Source organism: Chiloscyllium plagiosum, chromosome 15 (assembly GCF_004010195.1).
Source record: "Chiloscyllium plagiosum isolate BGI_BamShark_2017 chromosome 15, ASM401019v2, whole genome shotgun sequence".
Lineage (NCBI taxonomy): Eukaryota > Metazoa > Chordata > Chondrichthyes > Orectolobiformes > Hemiscylliidae > Chiloscyllium > Chiloscyllium plagiosum.
The window spans coordinates 46,010,404-46,033,027 of NC_057724.1; the positions used below are offsets into that span (position 1 = coordinate 46,010,404).

The 22,624-nt window shown below is 39.5% G+C and overlaps 1 protein-coding gene across 4 annotated transcripts in view; it reads left to right on the forward strand.

Moving 5' to 3' along the window:
* Window positions 1–22,624, forward strand: part of arhgap20b (Rho GTPase activating protein 20b) — a 110,110-nt gene that overhangs the window by 25,660 nt on the left and 61,826 nt on the right. For 3 of the 4 annotated variants that reach the window (XM_043704833.1, XM_043704831.1, XM_043704834.1), the window contains exon 2: window positions 10,670–10,755. In XM_043704833.1, coding sequence (XP_043560768.1) covers window positions 10,670–10,755 — 86 coding nt within the window. Of the gene's footprint in view, window positions 1–10,669; window positions 10,756–19,238; window positions 19,553–22,624 lie in introns of those variants that run through there. The other variant, XM_043704835.1, reaches the window with a different exon arrangement.

Here is a 22,624-nt window from a genome sequence, read left to right on the forward strand (position 1 = left end):
TAACCTACTCCTGTTTCTAATGTTCCTATGTACCTGGTCCAAAGCTTTCTGTCATGAATTAATATCTGGCACTGAAAACATCAACCTTATTCTAACTTATGGAACATCCATGAAGTCAAAGCCATCACTCTGAGCAAATAACCACTTATGACAAATTTTTTGTTGTTTTTACACCAAAATTGCTTGTGCAATTGCTGTCTGAGTGGACAACCTATTTAAAAAATTGTTCAATCACAGGATGTTAGTGTCCCTGACTGGGCCAGCATTTATTGCCCATCTCTAGTTGCCCTTGTGAAGTGGTGGTGAGCTGCTTTATGCCTTTACAAATTCTTAAACATGAACTTGCAAATTGTATGGAAACAAAGGTTGCTATTGTAATTAATCTGGTTGGCACACATTTATTTCAAGCTGGCTTGTTTGACTATGCTTTGAGTAACTATTTGTATTAAATGAAGACATTTCAGATTGTAATAGATAAATCAGAGGCTTCTAGCTGGCAGAGAGATTTTTGTATAGCAAGTCTGAAAAATTGCAACACTGATCGGATACTTATGAGGCAGAGCAACTAATGGCTGAGGTTAATGTAGACCAGATGGAGAAGGTTGAGTTTTGAAACAGCCAGTGCTATGTGCCAGCAGAAATAACTAATTGCTAATACTCCTCTCCTAGACTCAGCAGTTAAAATTCAGGGAAACAGGAAAAAGTAGAAAATAGTTTTAACTGGGGACTCCATATATCTACTGACAGGGGATGGGGTTCTGCTTGAGCATTGCAGGATTTGATTACAAATGCTGTGATTCTGGAAGAAATTATGGAAATTATTTGTTAAATGTGAAAAAATACATTGGGATAATTTAAGTGTTTATTTATTCTGCGCATTGGTGCTTACATCAATCCATTCAAAACTGTTCCTACATCTGGCATAATCACAATATAGGGTTTTGAAACCTATGAAAAATAGTTTTAATTAAGAACACAAAGCTGGTGGTAGAAAATAGCAACAAGGTGCCTTTGAGGGGGTGAGCTGGCTGAGTGGTGGTAATGATGTAGCACAACTTGCTTCCATCCAGTTCTTTCAATGATTAGTTTTCCCAGTACGGCATTAACATTTTCAAGATGTTGATAATGACGCTGAAAGGTGCCAGGCCAATATAAGCAACATTTAGAAAAGGTTACTATCCCCACTGAGAAAGGTTTCAAGCTTTTTTATATTGATTTTTTGGGAAGAATCATTTTGTATTCATGAAGTTGAGGGATTTGTGGAGGTTTGAGATTCACCTTCATCTACAAGCTCTCTGCTCTTACATGCAGAAATATTAATGGCTACCTTCTTCAAGAAAGCAGAGGGATTCTGATTACTATGCCTTCCTTCACTTTAGGTTGTTTTCTTGTAATGTGTGCCCTTTTGTTTGCAATCAATGATGCACTCTCAAAGTGACATAAAGAAGTGTGCACATGTGCCCAGCTGTATCCATTATGGGTGCCTGTAAGGGACTGTATTGGGTTGTATTATAGTGTTTTGATGTCTGAAGCCTTAGGCTTAGACAGATAAATGGCAAGTAACATTTGTCCCAAAAGTCTTGTCTCAACAGTATATGTACCTATATCACATTGGCTGCAATCATTCAAAATGACGGCTCACCACTACCTTTCCTGGGCATTTAAGGATGGGCAATAATTGCTAGTCTAGCCAGTGACACCCACATACTATGAAAGAATAACATTTTGAAAAGTTAATATAACAAGTTTTTCAATTGTGATTTGCAGCATGAATCTGAGCGCTGTGAAGTATGGTGTTCTTGAGATATTGTGAAAGAGCTGTAAGGATGTATGGAGGTTTGACATGGGCAAGCAGTAGTTGTGAATCGATCTATAGGCATACATTCCAAGCTGACACATTGGATGCATGGTGCAGTCAAGTGACCTGGCTTTACCTGATGCTTTAAAATATGCTTTCTTTCCTTGACAACTTCGCTGACCCCACAGCAAGTACATGCAATGCAATGCCTGGCGTATCATATTGCTGTCCGCTGGAGGGAATAAAGAAAGATCTGCATTTATATAGCACTTTTCATGACTACTGGAAATATCAAACTGCCTTTCGTGCAAATGAAGTACTTTTGAAATGTAATCACTATTGTAAAGTTGAACACTGAAGCTAGTTTCCAGAAATAGCAATGTAATGCAAATCATCTATTTTTTGTGACATTGGTTGAGGGATAAATATTATCCAGGGCACTTGGGGATCACTCCCTACCTATTCGTCTTCAAAATAGTACAATGGAATCTTTTATATCTACTGAGCTGGCACCTCTGATTTGATGATTACCACTGAAATCTAAAGTTCACGATAGTGGCCTTGCCTGTTGCTAAATTACTCCATTAAAGAAAGCTAGCCAAAAGTAAGAGCACATCAGAAGCATTTATCTGGCAAGGAAGAGGCCTTCCCCAGGATTTACGATCTCCAAATTTGATATGTGGGGACATTGAATCTGTCCAACATCGCCAACTGTACATTTTCCCTCATTAATGAACCGGAATGGCAGGCTTGAATTTAATGTCCAAGCCCTGAAGTGGGACTTAAACTCAGAATCCTTGTGGTTCAAAGACAAAGTTGTTACTCACTGAGCCACAACAGACACATTGCAATAGGTTTATTGGAATGCCATACGGATAACAATCCTGCTGGCACCTTGCCAACAAAACACAATCTCCATATCTCTGTACTTTTCCCAAAAGCCTTTTAATGGTTATGTTATGACCAGATTTCAGGTGAGAATCCCTAAGTTATTACGCTTTTAGGTGGATACTCCAAGTGCCTGGTTGAGGAGGACTGAACTGACTACCCTTTTTATTAGCAGCATCCTGGATGCTTACATCAGGCAGTTTCCTGTTTTTGACTGTCTCCTGAATCAGTTGATCTGTTTTCCATGGAGTCATATGCAGCTTATTTCCCTGAAGTTGTGGAACAGACTGGTCATCTTCTCTTGGCCTTGCTGTGTTTGCTTGACTGGCAAACTTTTTCATCTTTCAGATGTGTTACTGAAAGATTATTCTAACTCAGTGTGCTCTCTGTCACTGCCATTGATGGGGGTTCTGTTAAGAGGATTGAAAATTTCCACCAGTCCTGTCAAGTCTGTGATTTCCTCTACATTATTCATGTGAAGAGCTCTCTTATACCAATACAAGGAAACTCATTGGATTCTTTCTACTGATTGAGTTTTTCCTGAGTCTTGGAAACCAAATTAAAATTTTTACCGGTTGTCCCTTGACTGGTTTATCAAACACAGCTTGTTCCTGAAGCAACCCATCTGATGACATTGGGGTTGAGAGATAGGCTCAAGACTGAAAATTTATGTGTGAGAACAATCTACGCATTTCCATTCTCTTATGCACGTAGTATTCAAATGTAACTTGTTGCATTCCTATGCATTTGACGGTTATTTCACCTGCACCATAGATGTCTGTAGGATGTACTTTCTGCTTCTTCAGCCACTTGTAACTGGTCTGATAGGTCAGAAATACGTAGTCCTACATCAAGCTTCAAATAAACAGGATAACCATTGACATAGATACATTCCGTGCCTTCTGGCTCATCTGGTCAGCAAGATCCCACAGAAATGCCTTGGATGCTTTCTCCACTCGAGATAGCTCATCCAGTTTGAGCATGTGTCTGTGGGGCCTTGATATCCAGCGGCACTGACACTGGTTTTTAGCTTCGGGTGATTGGCTGTTAATTGCACAGGCTAGTTACAGGCTCCTTTCACTGTTTGTACCCTCCAAAGTGAATAGAGCCTGTTGCTGTCTTGACGTAATGTAGGTCCTTTCCTCTCAGGGTCTTTCGATGAGTTTTTCTAATTTTTGCTTCCATGCTTTGAATAGGTTTATCTCTCAAAGTTAATTCTTCCTTTGACTGTAATAAATTTGATCAAGTTTAATCAAAAATCCCAACAACAATTTTGTTTCTTATGCATTCTGATTTCAAATCTCCTTATTCACAATGTTTCCACGTATCTGTGCAGGCGATGAATGAAATTGTCTACTGCATCCCCGGAAGCTGAACTTTTCTGTTACATCTTGCTCATATAAGAACTTCTTCTGTTGTTAAATTGAAGTAATTATCATTAAGATGCCTTCAAAATTATTTGTGCTGTCTTTAGTATTGAGAAGACTATTAGATCATCCACAATGGGATCCATTGAATTGTACCAAACTGCTTAGTTTCAGATATAGTGTTGAATTTTGAGGCCAAGCTTTATCTTTAAAAGTAATGCATCCACAAAGATAGTTTACTGCCAGCAATCTTCCTTTGCCTATGTTTTGTCTAGGCCCTGTCTAATGATCAGTGGTAGAAGCTACACCACCATAGACACTTTACAGAAGAGGCACTGTCCTTTGTTGGCAAGATGGTTACTGCATGATAACAATAAGTACATCCACATTGCCAGTGCCCTGGCATAATTAATTTATTAATTAATTTCTAAATGTCATTAGCAATGCCCTCCAATTCCTATAAACCTCTGATGCACTGTGAGCAACGTGTGAGATCTAGGAGGAATACATTAACAACAGTATTTCTTCAATGAAGGCACTTTATTTCAAATGTCATATGAAGACATTTCAGATGCCACACTTTGTTACAGATATAGAATCATAAAATGCTGAATGTTTCCAAATTGCATTCTGATAATCACAAGTACATTCCATTCTACAATGTTCCTGACAACTGATTAAATTTGACTCAGCTTGTTTAACAAGATTTCGACTCTAATGGGGAATTAGCTCTACATTTTAAGTAAAGCATTTGTAGATTAAATGGAACAGTGTAACCACCATCAAAAAAGAGTTCTATATAGCATCTTAGTCATTCCTAGGTGCTATATTTTCAATGTTACATTTCAGGTATCACGCTTCTTTGTGCAGATTTCTGAGGTGATTTAATGAAATATGTAATTCACAGAACAGCCATAAATCATAACTAAACAGAAAAGGAATTCCAAAATCAGTAAATTATAAAAAGAATGAAAAGCATTATTCCTGACATTCACATGAAGAGCAATACACCATTCAGCTCCTTGAACTGTTTGGAATCTGAGTCAACGATTAAGCCTCAGCCTTTATCTGTAATACCTCACAGACTCTAAGGACTTGTAAACATACAGTCCCCAGGTAGTAAATGGTGTTGATTTGTATGCAAACCTGAACACAATACAGGACAATATAAAGGTGCCATTCATACATACAGAAATGTTCGTATATTGAGTCTTTAAAATTATACCTCTGTAGATTGTGTTCATAAGTACGAGCATTCATGAGTCAAACATTTGTATATCGGGGTCCCCTATAGCCTTAATCACCCTTGCCTGTTCCAGACATTCTTACTTATAAACTGATCACGTGTGTGTGTATATCTATGTGTGTGTGTCTGTATGTGAAGTGTGTAATGTTAGCATTTCTTTTTCTCAGGGTGACTCGATAATCTCCCCAGAAGAAGGGTCACTGGACCTGAAAAGTTAACTTTGATTTCTCTCCATAGATGCTGCCAGAGCTGCCAGAGCTTTTTGAGCAATTCAGTTTTTGTTTCTGATTTCCAGCATCCGCAGTTCTTTAGGTGTTTATTCGTGTGAATTCCTCTCTCTTTCACTTGAGGAAACATTGGCAATTGGTTCTATTATTTGTAGACAACTATGCTTTTATTTAAGTATAATACCTACATGCTACAAAGGGAATTAAAATATTTGTTGTGATGATTGAGACTGGTTTAAAGAGAGTTGAGCTGATTCCCCCCCCCCCCTAAGTTGCTCATAATAATTGTTGGAGAGATTGCAAACTAGGGTTATAATCCCTAGAAAGTAGAAGGGTAGGAAGCAATTTTGATGTAAGGTTTCAAAATATCAAGGTGAACTGATTGGGGAGATAGACAGAAACTATTCTCGCTGGTTGAGAAGTCTAGGACTAGCGACATAGTATAAAAGTTAGAGTTGGGCCTTTCAAAAATGAAGTTAAGAAACATGAGTTCATGTAAAGGATGGCAGAAACTGAAACTCTCTTTTGAAAATGGTAGATGATGCTTGGTCAGTTGTTGATTTTAAATCTGAGATTTTTGTTAATCCTAGGTATTTGTGATATGGAACTTGGTTTGTAAATGGAATAAGTCACAGAACGACAATAATATCATTGAACGCAGGGTTGAAGGGCTAAGTGACCTACTCATGTTCCTATTTTTTATGCCTTGTTAAATTATTACAATATGTCAGTTATAACCTGGAGAAGTTCACCCTGAGTGAATTGCTTCATCCTGTTGTGTTTGGCATGCAAAAGAACATCTGGGGACTAGTGTGCTGAATAAGGGAAAGACTCATCAATTATTCACGGGAAGACTGTTTATTGACTTCCACTGATGTATTTACAATGGATTTCAAATTCACTACCAAAGGCTTTTCAGCAAAATAATGTATTAAAGTAAAATTTTTATCACATGACTGAAGGATTCCCGTTGGACTCAAAGGAACAAATTTTCCTAAGAGTTTTGCATCCCTATAGGTTTACCTTTGCATTGCAGTGGACTCTACACCAAGTGATTCATTCACAAAACATTTTGAAACATTTTGACAACGTTAAGTCATTATGAAGATGCAACCTTTTGATTCATCTTTCTTATTACTTCCAGAGCCTTTCTTGACTGTCGAGTAAATGTAAAAGTGCTCTCGAAACTAACTAGCGATCACTTCTCTCCTAGATGTTTCAGGTGTTTTTCCTTTATCAAATATATTGATAAACATTTCATAAATGAATTTCCTATGACTTTATTATCAATGCATTTAGGCATACATTTCGGAATGTTCCAGATTCCATCACCAGACTTCTAAGTTTGTAATTTCAGCGGATGCGAGGCAGTGCAATTGTCAACATAATGAAAAGATAAGATCAAGCAGGAGTTTCATCGTGAATATTATCCAGATATCTCTGCTGAAAGTTGTAGCTGTTTGAACATTAGGCAACGATACAAACAAAGTCAGCTTTCCTAGTAGAAAAGTGTTGTCATAGGATCATCACCAAGTCCTTTCTTCTTACTATCAGAAGAGCAAAAGTAAACTTACAGCTTCAGAACAGGTAGAAGAGGTTTTACTAACTAAAATAACAGTTACAATACATTCATAATTACTCAATGCATGCAGTTTACTGGAAACCTTCCTAAGATTAATTTTATTTGCCAGAAGCAAAATGATCAGCCATGAAGAGTAACTGTTCTGACATTTTTGCAAAGAACACTCAGTAACCAAACATGTTGAGGAGGTTAAAAAAAAGTACAAAATATAAATTGATTTATGGCACAACTAGCAGACTAATGATGTCAATCATGCAGCTTTCAGTTTGTAACTCCCAGCAACAAACAGTTCATAGATTACAGCCAATCTGTCCTAATTATTTGCGACATTGTGAAGGTAACATTTACGGTAGTCATGTGATAAACATCACTAAAAGCAACAAACTGTGTCTGATTCAGCAAACACTGGAAATTGTCAAATGGTATTAATGAATATTTTTCTGTAATCGTTTTTCTACAGTTATCTGTGGTTTCACAGGTCAGTGGTTCATGAAGTATCTTCATCCTTTATTTTATTAGAGAGCAAAAAAGCATGTAAGGGATTGCAATGGAAGTAGGACGACTCATTTTCATCTCAAAAGAGAAATGCCTCTATTAAAACATTAGCATCTAAATTAATCTAATAGAGGGCTTTAACTAACAAGTCTAACCATTGGGTAGCCATGTCGACATAGTTGTGCATAGTCTTCTCAGTGAGAGCAAACAAAGCATGTGTCAGACTGTATATGCTGTCAAAATATTGTCCAGGCTTGGTGGGGGGGGGCACTATCCTCCGTTGGAAAATTACAACTTCCTGTTTTGTACTGCTGTTGGATGTGGAAAAATCAATTGAGATGCAAAAATTCAGTGTCTCTTGGTTAATGGGTACCATTCAGACATTGTATATCATTTATTAGTTTTAAAGTAGACATAGATGTTTGTAGCTTTGAAGTAGAGTAAGACAGATAATTTACAATAAAATCTACTCTACTTAACCAATGTGTACATGAAGGATATACATCAGCAATCCTTTAGATAAATCTCGGATTCAATGAGTCCCTGCTTGTATTCTGTTTATATTAAAGATATAGACAAAAATGCATTACAAAAATTGACTAAGAATGGAAAGAAAGAAATTGAACTTGCATGTATCTTCCACAACATTGGGACATCCACAAGACCTTAACTGACAGTGAGCAATGACAACATTTAATAGGAAACACAACAGTCAATTTGAGCACAGCAAGGTCCCGCAAGCCAGAATATCTGTTTTTTAGATTCAGTTTGAGCAAAAAGGTTTTGGAGTGAACATCTTGGCCTTCCTCAAATAATGTCATGGGATTGTTTAAAAATTACATTGAGAGTGCAGACAGGAAGCTAAATTTTACCTGTCCCTGGATTGAACCAGCAACTCTTGAGAACTGGGACCCGAGCAGTTGTTGGACACTTTGGTTGGCGTCACTTTACTGGCTGCAGCTTAGAACATTTAGTGGGGGCCTGGCCAACCACTTGTGAGACAACGCTCATTTCCTGCCAACTTCAGATCGCTCAACCAACCACTCCAATTCAGGTCAGGTGCTGAATTTTACCACATATTGCCTAAATTTGCAATTTTGGTTTCTCTTTGTATGGTCTTGAAAATTTTCTCATGCTATCCTTACAAATTCACCTTATTACCCATGGACTAACCATTATGGCACCCACCAATTCTATTCTTCCAAGTGCCATACGCAGTAATTCTTGTCAGTGCTGGATATCTCAGAATGCCCAGAGCTGACATTATCTTTGAACGCCAGCTATATACCAAGTCAAGTGTTGGCATTTCCGCGTTGTCCTTTACTGTGCACATATTAAGACGTCAAATACAAGCTAACACTTCTCAGGGCACATAGGTGGCATTGCTGACATTTCATTGCACATGCAGGCTACTTGGAAGCAACCAGTTGCATGAAAGTTTAGCACAGCTGTTAACCTGATGGGCACTGTAAGAGGATGGCCACCCACCCTCTCATATGGCAGGTCTCTCTCCAGCAGTTTTCATCATTCGATGTCAGTCAGGACATCCTCAGCCTGGGGTGCCACTACACCTTATTCCTCTGGAGAAAATAACATTGAAGATAATGGAGCCCACCCATCCTTCTTGCGCATCCTGAGGATTCCAACTTTGTGTCAATTCAAGTGATCCCCATTCCACTTATGGTTTGTATAGTGCATCACATTTTTCCCTTATCCTCTCAATGCCAACCTACCCAATAGCCCAGTATTTGCCTGGGTTGACCTCAGAAGTCACAATAAGATGAAATAAACTAAAATTATGAGTATCTATTACAGACTCCACTGTATACAACTACCTCTCATTCATAAAAAAATCCTTTTAGTATATTTAAATCTCCTCAAGTACTAACCCTGTTACAGAAACAAACACTTGTATTCATTACTCAACACCAAAAAGAACAAATTATTTCATCACGTATTGGATAATTCAATCAAACAGTGGATTTATGTGACCCCCCCACTCCCTGCCCCTCACTGTGTTAATGGGGGGTTGTGGAAGTTGTTAAACAGTGGTAGTGCTTTAATAATAACAGTTAGTATTAAGCAGACAAACATCAATTGAAACTGTCAGCGCAGATTTATTTCTGAAGGAGGACCACTGGACTCAAAACATTAACTGTGCTTTCTCTCCACAGATTCTGCTCGATCTGCTGAATTTCTCCAGCAATTTCTATTTTCGTTTCAGAGCACAGTTTTGTTATTCAACTCACAGGTTGCTTTTGTTCAAATGTAAAGGGCAGTGGACTTAAAGAACTTGACAGCCTGACAGTTCAACAAACTTCATTTGTTGTTTATGAGCATTTCTACTGCTTAAAAAAATTGTAACAGATATTGCATGAAAAGGCCCTCACTTCAATAAAAAAAAAAGTAGTTTTGAACTCAGCACTGAATTCAAATGAATCTGCTGAGTTTGGGCACCCTCCATGTGAAAGCCATTTCCCGACTGGCTGTGCTTTTTCAGCACCACACTCTTGACTCTAATCTCCAGCATCTGTCGTACTGACTTTCGCCTCATGTCATTAGTGTGCCTTTACTATTGCTGGATAAAAATCCTTCAATTCCATCCCTCACAATTCTCTAGGTGTACCCACATGACATGGACTGCAGCAATTCAATGAAGTAAGCTCTCCACTAGCTTTACAAGGGCAACTGAAGCTGACAATAGCTGCTGGCTCAGCTAGTGATGCCCAGATCTGATGAACAAAGGAAAGAATCCAGAAATATTGGAAGCAGTCAGCAAATCAAACAGCATCTGAGGATGAACAAATGGAATTAACATTTCAGGTTGACAAACTGTTATCAGATAGCTAATAGATTGAAGGGAATGTATAAACCACATAATTCATACAATTATTCTTCAAATTTCTTCTTAAAACTTACGTAGTGCAGCTTTTTCAATTACTTGGAAATTACTTGGCTTAGGATACAATTGAATTAACAACAGGAAGGATAGTACAGGCACTTTATATTGTGGACCACATTTCACCTTAGAATTATTATCATAATTATTATGCTTTTCTCACACAGAGGATGAAACCTGCAGTGGAAAGGAGGCGCTCAGCACCCACTATGGCCATTAGTAAAGCACTCAGCAAATCAAGAACATCATCCAGGTGAAAGCTTCATTTTCTTAATAATTAAATGATGTTAAACATTTGAGTAATTTCACTGATATAACTGAGTCAATGCTGCAGAGTGTCGGATAAAATATAGAGTCATAGATTCATGGAGATGTACAGTACGGAAACTTACCCTTTGGTCCAACTTGACCATACCAACTTCGTATCCTAACCTAATCTAGTCTCATTTGCCAGCTTTTGGCCCATATCCCTCTAAACCCTTCCTATTATATACCCATCCAGATGCCTTTTAAATGTTGTAATTGTACCAGCCTCCACCCTTTCTTGTGGCAGATCATTCCATACATGCACCACCCTCTGTGTGAAAATGTTATCCTTTCGCCCTCTCACCTTCAACCCATGCCCTCTAGTTTTGTACTCCCCCACCCTAGGACAAAGACCTTGACTATTCACCCTGTCCATGCACTTCACGATTTTATAAACCTCTATAAGGTCACCCCTCAGCCTCCGATACTCCAGGAAAAAATCCTTTGCCTATACAGCCGCTCCCTATTGCTCAAAACTTCCAATCCTGGTAACATTCTTGTAAATCTTTTCTGCACCCCCTCAAGTTTAACAACATCTTTCCTGTAGAAGGACAACCAAAATTCCATGCAGTATTCTGAAAGTGGTCTCACCAATGTCCGCAACATGACATCCCAACTCCTATATTCAATGTTCTGATCAATGAAGGCAAATATGCCAAACCTTTCTTCCCTATCTACCTGCAACTTCACTTTTGAGGATCTATGCACTTTCATCCCTAGGCCTCTTTGTTGACAGCACTCTTCAGCATACAGTTAATGATAGAGCTTCAGAGTATGTTGTCAGTAAGACCACACATTGAATATTGTGAACAGTTTTAATCCCCTTATCTGAGGAAAGACATACTGCATTGGAAACAGTCGACAGAAGGTACACGAGTTTGATCCTGGTTACGGAGTAATGGTTGAATAGATTTGTCTTCTACATATTGGAGTTTAGAAGAATGAAAGACCTTATGGAAACATATAAGATTATTAAGGGGTATGACAGGGTAGATCCCTTGTGAGAGCATGCAAGTAGCAAGGCATTATCTCAGTGTATTCGAAAAGTAAAACAGAAATGAGGAGGAAATGTTTCCCTCAGAGAGTAGTCAGGCTGTGGAATTCTTTACAGCAAAGGTTTGTCAATTGAGACTGGAATGTTAAGCACATTCAACGCTGAGATAAACAGATTTTTAATCAGATAGGTGAATAAGAGTTATGGGGAAAAGGCAGTAAAATGGAGTTGAGGATTATCAGATCAGCTATGATCTCATTGAATGGTGGAGCAGACTCAATTGTCTGAATTGTCTATTTCTGTTCCGACATCTTGTGACCTTACAGATGTCAAGCAGATCTTAGGTACATCAACCGTTATGCATAAATAAACCAAGATGATACCAGGGAACTATCTTAACAGAAACAAAAAAGAAAATACTGGAAATATTCAGCAAGACAGGCAGCATCTCCTGCCAGAAATAGGGCTATTTTAACATGATAAGCATTACAGTCAAAATATTCTCTTCATCTGATCATTACACATGTGCCCCTTCCGGTAAATTTCCATTAAATGAGTAATAAGATGTATTCTTTCCCCTTCCCGCAGTTAGGAACAACTATTACTATCTACATCAGTGCAAACAATGTTAAGGATGGAAGGGCATTTATGTGGGGTATAGATCTGTCGAGCAAAATAGTCAGTTTGTGTGCTATAAATTCTACATAAAACAAAGAGTAATTGAATCAGTAAAGATCTGCTTTGTGAGACACAATGTTGCCAAGGATGTGAAATTCAGTACAGCTTCAATTAAAACATGAATAAAAGAGCTGAATTCCAATGGTGACATTTGACTGTTTTATGCCATCAAAGAGCCCTAGTAACACTAGAGTCAATGGGGCTGGGGAAGATCTCTGTCATAGTTGGAGTCTTACCTGGCACAAAGCAAGATGATTGAAATTGTTGGAGATCAGTCATCTCAGCTCCAGGTCATCTCTGCAAAAGCTCCTCAGGGTAGTGCCTTAAACCCAGCCATCTTCAGCTGCTTCATCAATTGGTCAGATGGTGAACTGGACTAGCCATATAAGCACATTGGCTACAAGAGCAGGAATACTGCAAAACTAATTCACTTCCTGACTTCTCAAAATCTACTATCTACAAGGCACAAGTAAGGAGTGTTTTGGTATACTCCCGATTTGCTGGATGGGTGCAGCTCAAACATACTCAAGAAGCCTGACACCATCCAGGTCAAAGCAGCTTGCTTGAGTGACACCACATCCACAAACTTCCGTTCCCTCCACCATCAACAAACAATTTCAGTAGTTACAAGATGCAGTGCAGAAATTCACCAAGGCTCCTTAAACAGCACTTTCCAAACACATGGCCACTTCCAATGGGGAGGACAAAGTAGCAGATACATCATTACCGTCAAGTTCCACTCTAAGTCACTCACCATTCTGAATTGGAAATATATCACTGTTCTTTCACTGTCCCTAACCTAAATCCTGGAACTCTCTCTTTAACATTATTGTGGGACTCTTGGGACTTTGTGATATATGCCACCACTACCAGTTTGTGAGAGTGCATTAGGATTATTTGATCTAGTTCTCCGACAGCAATCCTTCATTGTTTTGGGCCTATCTAATGATTAGAGGTAAAGGATACATCACCACAGAATACCTGCAGAAAAAGCTCTGTTCTTCAGTAACTAGAGCGATTAGTACAACAGTATTCTAGTCAGACATGGTTACGAGGACCTTATGGAGCTGGTACAGAAATATCTGCTCCGTGTGAAAGCTAAAGCAAAGCTCCTCATCTCCACCCATGGATTGTGTAAGACATTGGTAGAATAGGTGGACCAGATGTAACATAAACATTAACCCCTACCACACCATTGCCTTGTACAACAGAGTCAATCAAATCATTCAAAACTGAACAAGTCTGATAAATACAATTAAATGCAGAATATATTATATTCTGTCAGCTAACTGTATTTCAAAGCATACCTAATTTCTTTTAAAATATTGGCTCTTAACATATTGTTCAAGAACAGTAAATAGTATCAAGTCATTCCAGACCATTTTCCTCCTTTAATTAATATCATAGAAAAAGATGAGTAACTTAAAATAATTAATCCAAACTGTTTAAAATACAATTTATTCTTTACAACCATTTAAATCAACTTAAGATTCTTTGTTGTTTAATCTTAATGACCTCAAAATCAGTATTTACTGTGGAAAAGGATATGGAAGATATAGGCTGTAGGGAAATAGATGGTGACATCTTGCAAAATGTCCAAATTACAGAGGAGGAAGTGCTGGATGTCTTGAAACGCATAAAGGTGGATAAATCCCCAGGTTGAAACTTTATTGCTGGAACAGCACAGCAGGTCAGGCAGCATCTAGGGAACAGGAGATTCGACGTTTCGGGCACAGGCCCTTCCCCAGGAATCAATAAATCCCCAGGACCTGATCAGGTGTACTCTAGAACTCTGTGGGAAGCTAGAGAAGTGATTGCTGGGCCTCTTGCTGAGATATTTGTATCATTGATAGTCACAGGTGAGGTGCCGGAAGACTGGAGGTTGGCAAACGTGATGCCACTGTTTAAGAAGAGTGGTAATGACTAGCCAGAGAACTATAGACCAGTGAGCCTGACGTCGGTGGTGGGCAAGTTGTTGGAGGGAATCCTGAGGGACAGTATGTACATGTATTTGGGAAGGCAAGGACTGATTAGGGATAGTCAACATGGCTTTGTGCATGGGAAATCATGTCTCACAAAGTTGATTGAGTTTTTTGAGGAAGTAACAAAGAGGATTGATCAGGGCAGAGTGGTAGATGTGATATATATGGACTTCAGTAAAGTGTTCGACAAGGTTCCCCATGGGAGACCGATTAGCAAGGTTAGATCGCACGGAATACAGAGAGAACTAGCCATTTGGATACAGAACTGGCTCAAAGGTAGAAGACAGAGGGTGGTGGTGGAGGGTTGTTTTTCAGACTGGAGGCCTGTGACCAGTGGAGTGCCACAAGGAACGGTGCTGGGTCCTCTACTTTTTGTCATTTACATAAATGATTTGGATGCGAGCATAAGAGGTACAGTTAGTAAGTTTGCAGATGACACCAAAATTGGAGGTGTAGTGGACAGCAAAGAGGGTTATCTCAGAGTACAACAAGAGCATGACCAGATGGCCAATGGGCTGAGAAGTGGCAGATGGAGTTTAATTCAGATAAATGCGAGATGCTGCATTTTGGGAAAGCAAATCTTAGCAGGACTTATACACTTAATGGTAAGGTCCTAGTGAGTATTACTGAACAAAGGGACTTGGGAGTGCAGGTTCATAGCTCCTTGAAAGTGGAGACGCAGGTAGATAAGATAGTGAAGAAGGTGTTTGGTATGCTTTCCTTTGTTGGTCAGAGTATTGAGTACAGGAGTTGGGAAGTCATGTTGCGACTGTACAGGACATCGGTTAGGCCACTGTTGGAATATTGCATGAAATCCTAGTTTCCTTCCTATCGGAAAGATGTTGTGAAACTTGAAAGGGTTCAGAAAAGATTTACAAGGATGTTGCCAGGGTTGGAGGGTTTGAGTTATAGGGAGAGGCTGAACAGGCTGGGACTGTATTCCCTGGAGCGTCGGAGGCTGAGGGGTGACCTTATAGAGGTTTACAAAATTATGAGGGGCATGGATAGGGTAAATAGACAAAGTCTTTTCCCTGGAGTGGGGGAGTCCAGAACTAGAGAGCATAGGTTTAGGGTGAGAGGGGAAAGATACAAAAGACATCTAAGGGGGAACGTTTTCACACAGAAGGTGGTACATGTATGGAATGAGCTGCCAGAGGAAGTGGTGGAGGCTGGTTCAATTACAACATTTAAGAGGCATTTGGATGGGTATATGAATAGGAAGGGTTTGGAGGGATATGGGCCGGGTGCTGGGTGTATGGATGTTGGCAAATATGTGGAGAAGTAATTGTGGGTCTAGTTTGGGTTGGGCTATCTGGTTGGCATGGACAGGTTGGACTGAAGGGTCTGTTTCCATGCTGTACATCTCTATGATTCTATGACCAGATAAAGAAATATCTGAATTCAGATAATACTGCCACTGAATAAAAGTCAAATCAGTGTCAATGTAGAATAATGCTGCTTGTGTATGGATGTTGGCAAATATGTGGAGAAGTAATATGTGGGCGGCACGGTGGCACAGTGGTTAGCACTGCTGCCTCACAGCGCCAGAGACCCGGGTTCAATTCCCGCCTCAGGCGACTGACTGTGTGGAGTTTGCACATTCTCCTCGTGTCTGCGTGGGTTTCCTCCCACAGTCCAAAGATGTGCAGGTCAGGTGAATTGGCCATGCTAAATTGCCTGTAGTGTTAGGTAAGGGGTAGATGTAGGAGTATGGGTGGGTTGCGCTTCGGCGGATCGGTGTGGACTTGTTGGGCCGAAGGGCCTGTTTCCACACTGTAAGTAATCTAATCTAATCTAATTGTGAGGTCCTTAACAGGTTCAGAGTTTGCTATTAATACCACAGGTTAATTGGTGTGCACCTGTAATTGAAGTAAAATAATAGAAGTTGTGGGTGGGAAGGCATGAGTTTTGGGTGAAAATGGCACATGATTAAACTGACAATAAGGAGTGAGTTACAGTTGTTCCTTAGCGATCCTAATCAAATCATTTAATTTTTCTCTAAGTAGCATAAGTTTTGAGTGTTATGTTCCTTGCTTCCCTTTTTCAGAGATTCACGTTTGGTTTAAATGTGACAGGGCTGCCAAATTACCTGCTCTTTGTGGGGCATCTGCCAATAACAAACATGAGTAGTAATGGCAAACTCAACTGATTTCCAAACCCCAATTTGCTTTGTGCCTCTTGACCATGTCATCAGACAGGTCCAACAGATGCACCTTACATTTCATTTCTATTTTGGCTGTGAGATGAAGATTCCTCCCAATGTTCACCACAAATGATTTTGAAGTGATTCCAAGAACCTATCTTCCTGCTCGGGTTACAGATTGACTCCTTCGCCCAGTAGATTCAATTACATTATAGACTGCTATCATCATTTGCTTTAATTGATCAACAAATTATTATGTCACAAATTGATATGTCAACGTCTACAATGTCTGTAAAATTTTACAGCTTACTTTGAATATATTCATAAGTTGAACAAATCTTAAGATAAGGTTAAACCTTATGTATTGGTAAAAGTGGAGCTTCCATCGATCAAGTTCAGTTGCCAGAAACATGAAGATACAACGAAGTGACTAAAATATTAATGAGTTTTGTAACTTGTGTCATAAGTTTCTCAAAAGTAGAAAATTTAGGATGTTTTCTTTACCAGCAGATTGGGGGATCCAAGTAAATTCAGAATTTACAATTCTTTCCAACAACAATCAGTAATGATGCCATTTCAAACCAGATTGCATTACTTAAAGGGGAACAAGGAATTTGACATCGTGACCTTAGTGCCATCTACAGAAAAATCTAATTATTTGAATTTCAACAACTTATCTTTGGTTCTGACCTGTAAGAGCTCAATTCTGTCTAATCTATTTATCAGTTTTTAGTACAAATGTACTTTGTTGCATGGCTGTAGTATTTGTTCATTGATCCAATTCACTGTTCCTCAGATTAACAAACTTATCTTTCAATTAGATTCTTGTATTGCCTTTATAAAGCTGAAAAATTAATTTTAAACACATCTCTACCATTGCTAACATAAGAATGAGGGCGAAAATGAGAGAGAAAGGACAAGGGTTCTGTGGGAGCAGGGTAGAGGTGATGCTGGGGAGGAGGTTGTAGGCCATTGATAGATTTGAGGGAAGGAGGGGGAAGGGTGGCTACATTGGACTTTGGGAGATGGGATTTGAATCATGGGTGGTGAGGTTGGGTCTGATGATGAGAGAAGATGATCCAATTACACCTGGGTGCTTGTTGTGCTCATCCATTCAAGGGCAAGAGGGTCCAAATACATGGTAGGTCCAATTGCAGAGAGGAGTGCACCAGCATGGGGATGGTGATAAGGGATCTGCAAGTACTGCTATAATGGCACTTACCTGTTGAATTTGGCCTTCCTCACATTTTTCCAGCATTCAATTTTACTGAGCCCTGGGAAGCTGAAATATACAAACTATAAATCTAAATGTTGATTAACTTTGAAGGACATAATCTTTTAAAAATATTTAAATAAAGACCAACCATTGGTGACAAGGATTCCATTAAGACTGAAATAAACACATTGCCCATTGAACCTCTCCTGCTCATTCTGGGGTTTTAAAATTCCCTCCAAGGCCTTTTCTATTTCCTTGATGAATTTTTGGCTAACTGACTAATTGATTAGACAATGTTACCAATGACAAAATCTTGTGGCTAAAGTCAGATATTTATATTGAAGTAATTTTATTCTCAGAAAATGATCTACTTTTCCATAAATTCTTCTGTCCTACATCAGTTTCATGTTCCAATAAAGATTACTCATACAATACCACTCCTCAAATTTATGTTGATTAGATACCAGTTTTTCTTCTCCCTATTCTCATTTGTCAATTGTGCTGACAGTGCACAGACCAAAAAAGCATAATGGGGTTGGTATTTCTAATAGCACCAAAAAATAAATTGCCTGTGAATAACCATTCTTTCATGTAGAGAAGCAGATAATCATTCGGTGCTGTGCATTTAACATCATACTTATCCAATAAGACAAGAGTTAAAGTAAACAACTTTTGCTCTAAAACATGGACTAGTTCACCTACTACTGGGCGGCACGGTGGCACAGTGGTTAGCACTGCTACCTCAGAGTGCCCAGAGACCCTGGGTTCAATTCCCGCCTCGGCAACTGTCTGTGTGGAGTTTGCACATTCTCCCCATGTCTTCATGGGTTTTCTCCCACAGTCCAAAGATGTGCAGATTTGGTGGATTGGCCATGCTAAATTGCCCATAGTGTTAGGTGTAGGGGAATGGGTCTGGGTGGGATGCTCTTTGGAGGGTCGGTGAGGACTTGTTGGGCCAAAGCATAATGGGGTTGGTATTTCTAATAGCACCAAAAAATAAATTGCCTGTGTAAGTAATCTAAGCAGTTAGTTTACCAAATTCACATTTCCTGTTGTGATTCTTAAATGACATCACATAAAGAGCAATATATCTCTTTCAAACATCACATTTTGTTCTCTGAGCTTTTTAAAAATTATACCCAATGCCTAATTCTTCCCTTCTTTAGGGTCAATTGATGATGAACATCCAATGATTCTTCCCACTAATATGGAAAATGGATGCCATTCAACTTTACAATTCTCATCCTGTTTGAAACTTCTTCATAGTCCAAGATTGCATAAAAAAGAAGAATTTTATTAAAGTTTAAAATAACATTATGTGCAGAATCATTTAGCAATTCTGGATCTGCCAACAAATTCCATCTGCAGATCTGACTGTACTAATCTGCCTCATAGTGTTTGGCTGATTGATACATTGTCATATACTGATAGTTAAGAGAATGTCTCCATGTTCCATACTCAAATTAATTTTAAACATTGATAATTACTGAAACATTGGCACATTATAAATGTTCCAAATTATAGCATTACACACAATAGTTTCAGTAGCATTTGAATAGTGAAAAGATAGGTGATAGCCTAATATTTTACCAAATCAACTATCTCAGTATTCACATCATTTTCTTTGCAGAAGAAAAATATAAAACATTTTGCTGCTCCCCATTTTCAAACATCCATATTTTTGTCCTAGAATGCTCCATCCAACCAGAGAACCTCACAACTGCTTTGTTGGTAAGCAAAAGGAGACTGTGCCTCATACATAAGAGAAAATTAAACTCATTAGAGTCACTTAAACATAGTGCTAAGTTCAAACAGAACTAATTTTCATGATAGTACGGGCATGAATGTTTAGAATAGATAAGCATACATGAACTTGGGACAATGTCTATAGAACTGTCATACTCCCAGGTCATCTGCTTTAATAATAGATTGCAGTGTGCAAAGTGCATGTAGAGCTGTTCTTGTGGCAGATTCCAGGACCTTGTCTCTGAATCTTAACAACCAGGGAACAACCAGCCATGGAGAGCCTCTATTTGTTTGAGTGTGGCATCCTAAAACCTTTCATCATACCACTACTATTTCTACCATCAAATCCTCCTTACAATCTCTCTCGTGCTATGTTTTTAATCACCTTTGGTAATTTTTCCTAATATTGATTGGCATCCATTTCTCCCCAGTCCATTATTTATTTTTGCAAAGCAACTTGTCATATTTACTATATTTCTTTTTCTTTTTTTTCAAAAAAACCCACACGACTGCCTAACTGTGGTAGAGCTTATTTTTCCCCAGTACCCATGTTGTGTGTGTGCAGGTGTGAGACACGGTGAAAGACAACAGTTGCACCAATCTTTATTCAATTTCCACAACCAGGAAGAAAGAAAACACCCAAGTGGCCAATGACATGCTAAGGGCAATGCTGGGTGATCAAAAAGGTGAAGGGGAGGGCAGGGATTAAATCAAAATAGAGTTGGAGGGGGAAATAATACACTCCACTCCCTGTGGTGCCCACCTTTCCCTGTAAATCTCGAGGGTGTTGGAGGACACTGCATGCTCCTTCTCCAAGGACACCCGGGCTCTGAAATACCTACGGAAGAGGGTCTGACAGTCGGCCATAAAGACCCCTCCACGGCCTGCTGCCTGTACCTGGTTATGGCCAGTTTGGCCAGGCCCAGGAGCAGACCCACAAGGAGGTCTTCTGACCTACCCTCCCCCCTCTACAATCTGGAGCATGGGACTGAAGTGCAACCAAAAACAGAGGAGAAAGTCATTTTTGCTATATTAGATGGGCTTCATAAAAACAAATTACTATTGCTGCATTGTTTGCTCTCAGAGGTCTGCAGTCAGAAACGGTAAGAAACTTCATCTCTCCTGAGTTAAAAAAAAGACATAAAATAAATTATATTCTCACATCTTATTGCCAAGCTAAAATTTTACTGGAATATGTGAGTAAAAATGTCAGACAAGAAATTATTCAGGCACAGCTGTATTGATTTCCAAACTTAAAAAAATATGCATGTGAAAATATTGTGCTTGGAGAATGTACTGCCCATTGCTCATGGAACCATACTCCAGTGAAAGAACTAGTGGACTCAAGCTGCCATTGTTGGCAACAGAGGTGGTGACCCCTTAAATTAGGAAATTTTATAATTAGCCTGCCTACCATGACATGACTTTATAGGCAACAGGGGAGTTGTTGGATTTTATACAGACCTGTGGTGAAATTGATGTTCTTAAATGGAAGATAATGCCCTGTTTAGGGCCTCATGTGGACTGATCTAATGAATAGGAAGGGTTTGAAGGATATGGGCTGGGTGCTGGTAGGTGGGACTAGATTGGGTTGGGATATCTGGTCGGCATGGACGGGTTGGACCGAAGGGCCTGTTTCCATGCTGTACATCTCTATGACTCTATGTCAGGAGGGGCATGAACAAAAAGTGTGGTTTGGCAAATTTAGCTCTGCAAGTTGTTGGTCAGTGCCAATCTGAGCACCCTCTCCATTCCCCGACTCTCACCCCTCTACAGTTTTGCCCCCCAACATTCAACATGCCCGACTCCTAGTATTAGGACCCACAAACCTTTCTCTGGTGAGATCCCAGACTTACTTGGGTCTGAGGGCATGCAGGTTTCCTTTTTCTTCTGAGCCTGCTGCAACACTGGCAGTATCAAAACATGTGGTGCTCGAAAAGTACAGCAGGTCAGGCAATATCTGGGGAACAGGAGAGTCAACGTTTTGGGCATAAGCCCTTCATCAGGAATGTGGGGGTGGGTGACTCCCACATTACAGATGAAGGACTTATGCCCGAAACGTAGACCCTCCTACTCCTTGGACGCTGCCTGACTGGCTGTGATTTTCCAGCACGTTTTGACTCTGATCTCCAGCATCTGTAGTCGTCACTTTCTCCTGCAACACTGGCAATACCCATTGATCCTAGTATGGCAAACATCAACTAGCGTCCTCTTGGCTAGTGGCTGTGTAAAGTGCTATATGCGCCAAACGATGGACTGGATTTGCTACTCATACTAATTAAAGGACCATCACCCGAACAATTAAAGTAAATTTAGCTGGTCAAGAAGAGACAACTTGGGACCCAAAACTTACATTAAGGTTTAGGGTATTAACCCCTTACTGTACAAGGGGAAATTTGTCAAGGAAACTAACCTGTTCTATCATGGACTTTTACAGATATATTCACTTAGAGTCATAGAGAGGTACAGCGCAGAAACAGACCCTTCGGTCCAACCTGTCCATGCCGACCAGATATCCCAACCCAATCTAGTCCCACCTGTCAGCACCCGGCCCATATCCCTCCAAACCCTTCCTATTCATATACCTATCCAAATGCCTCTTAAATGTTGCAATTGTACCAGCCTCCACCACTTCCTCTGGCAGCTCATTCTATACACGTACCACCCTCTGTGTGAAAAAGTTGCCCCTTAGGTGTTTTTTATATCTTTCCCCTCTCACCCTAAACCTATGCCCTCTAGTTCTGGACTCCCTGACCCCAGGAAAAAGACTTTGCCTATTTACCCTATCCATGCCCCTCATAACTTTGTAAACCTCTATAAGGTCACCCAAACATCTTTCCGATAGGAAGGAGACCAGAATTGCACGCAATATTCCAACCGTGGCCTAACCAATGTCCTGTACAGATGCAACATGACCTTCTAGAGACACTTTTTAAAATTTCATTCTGAAACAATCTTCTTAAACATTTCATCATTCCTTGATGAAAATGAGTGTTTTGATTATTTTGATATGCATAAAATATGTATTTTATTGTTAGTATCCTGGGTAACTATATC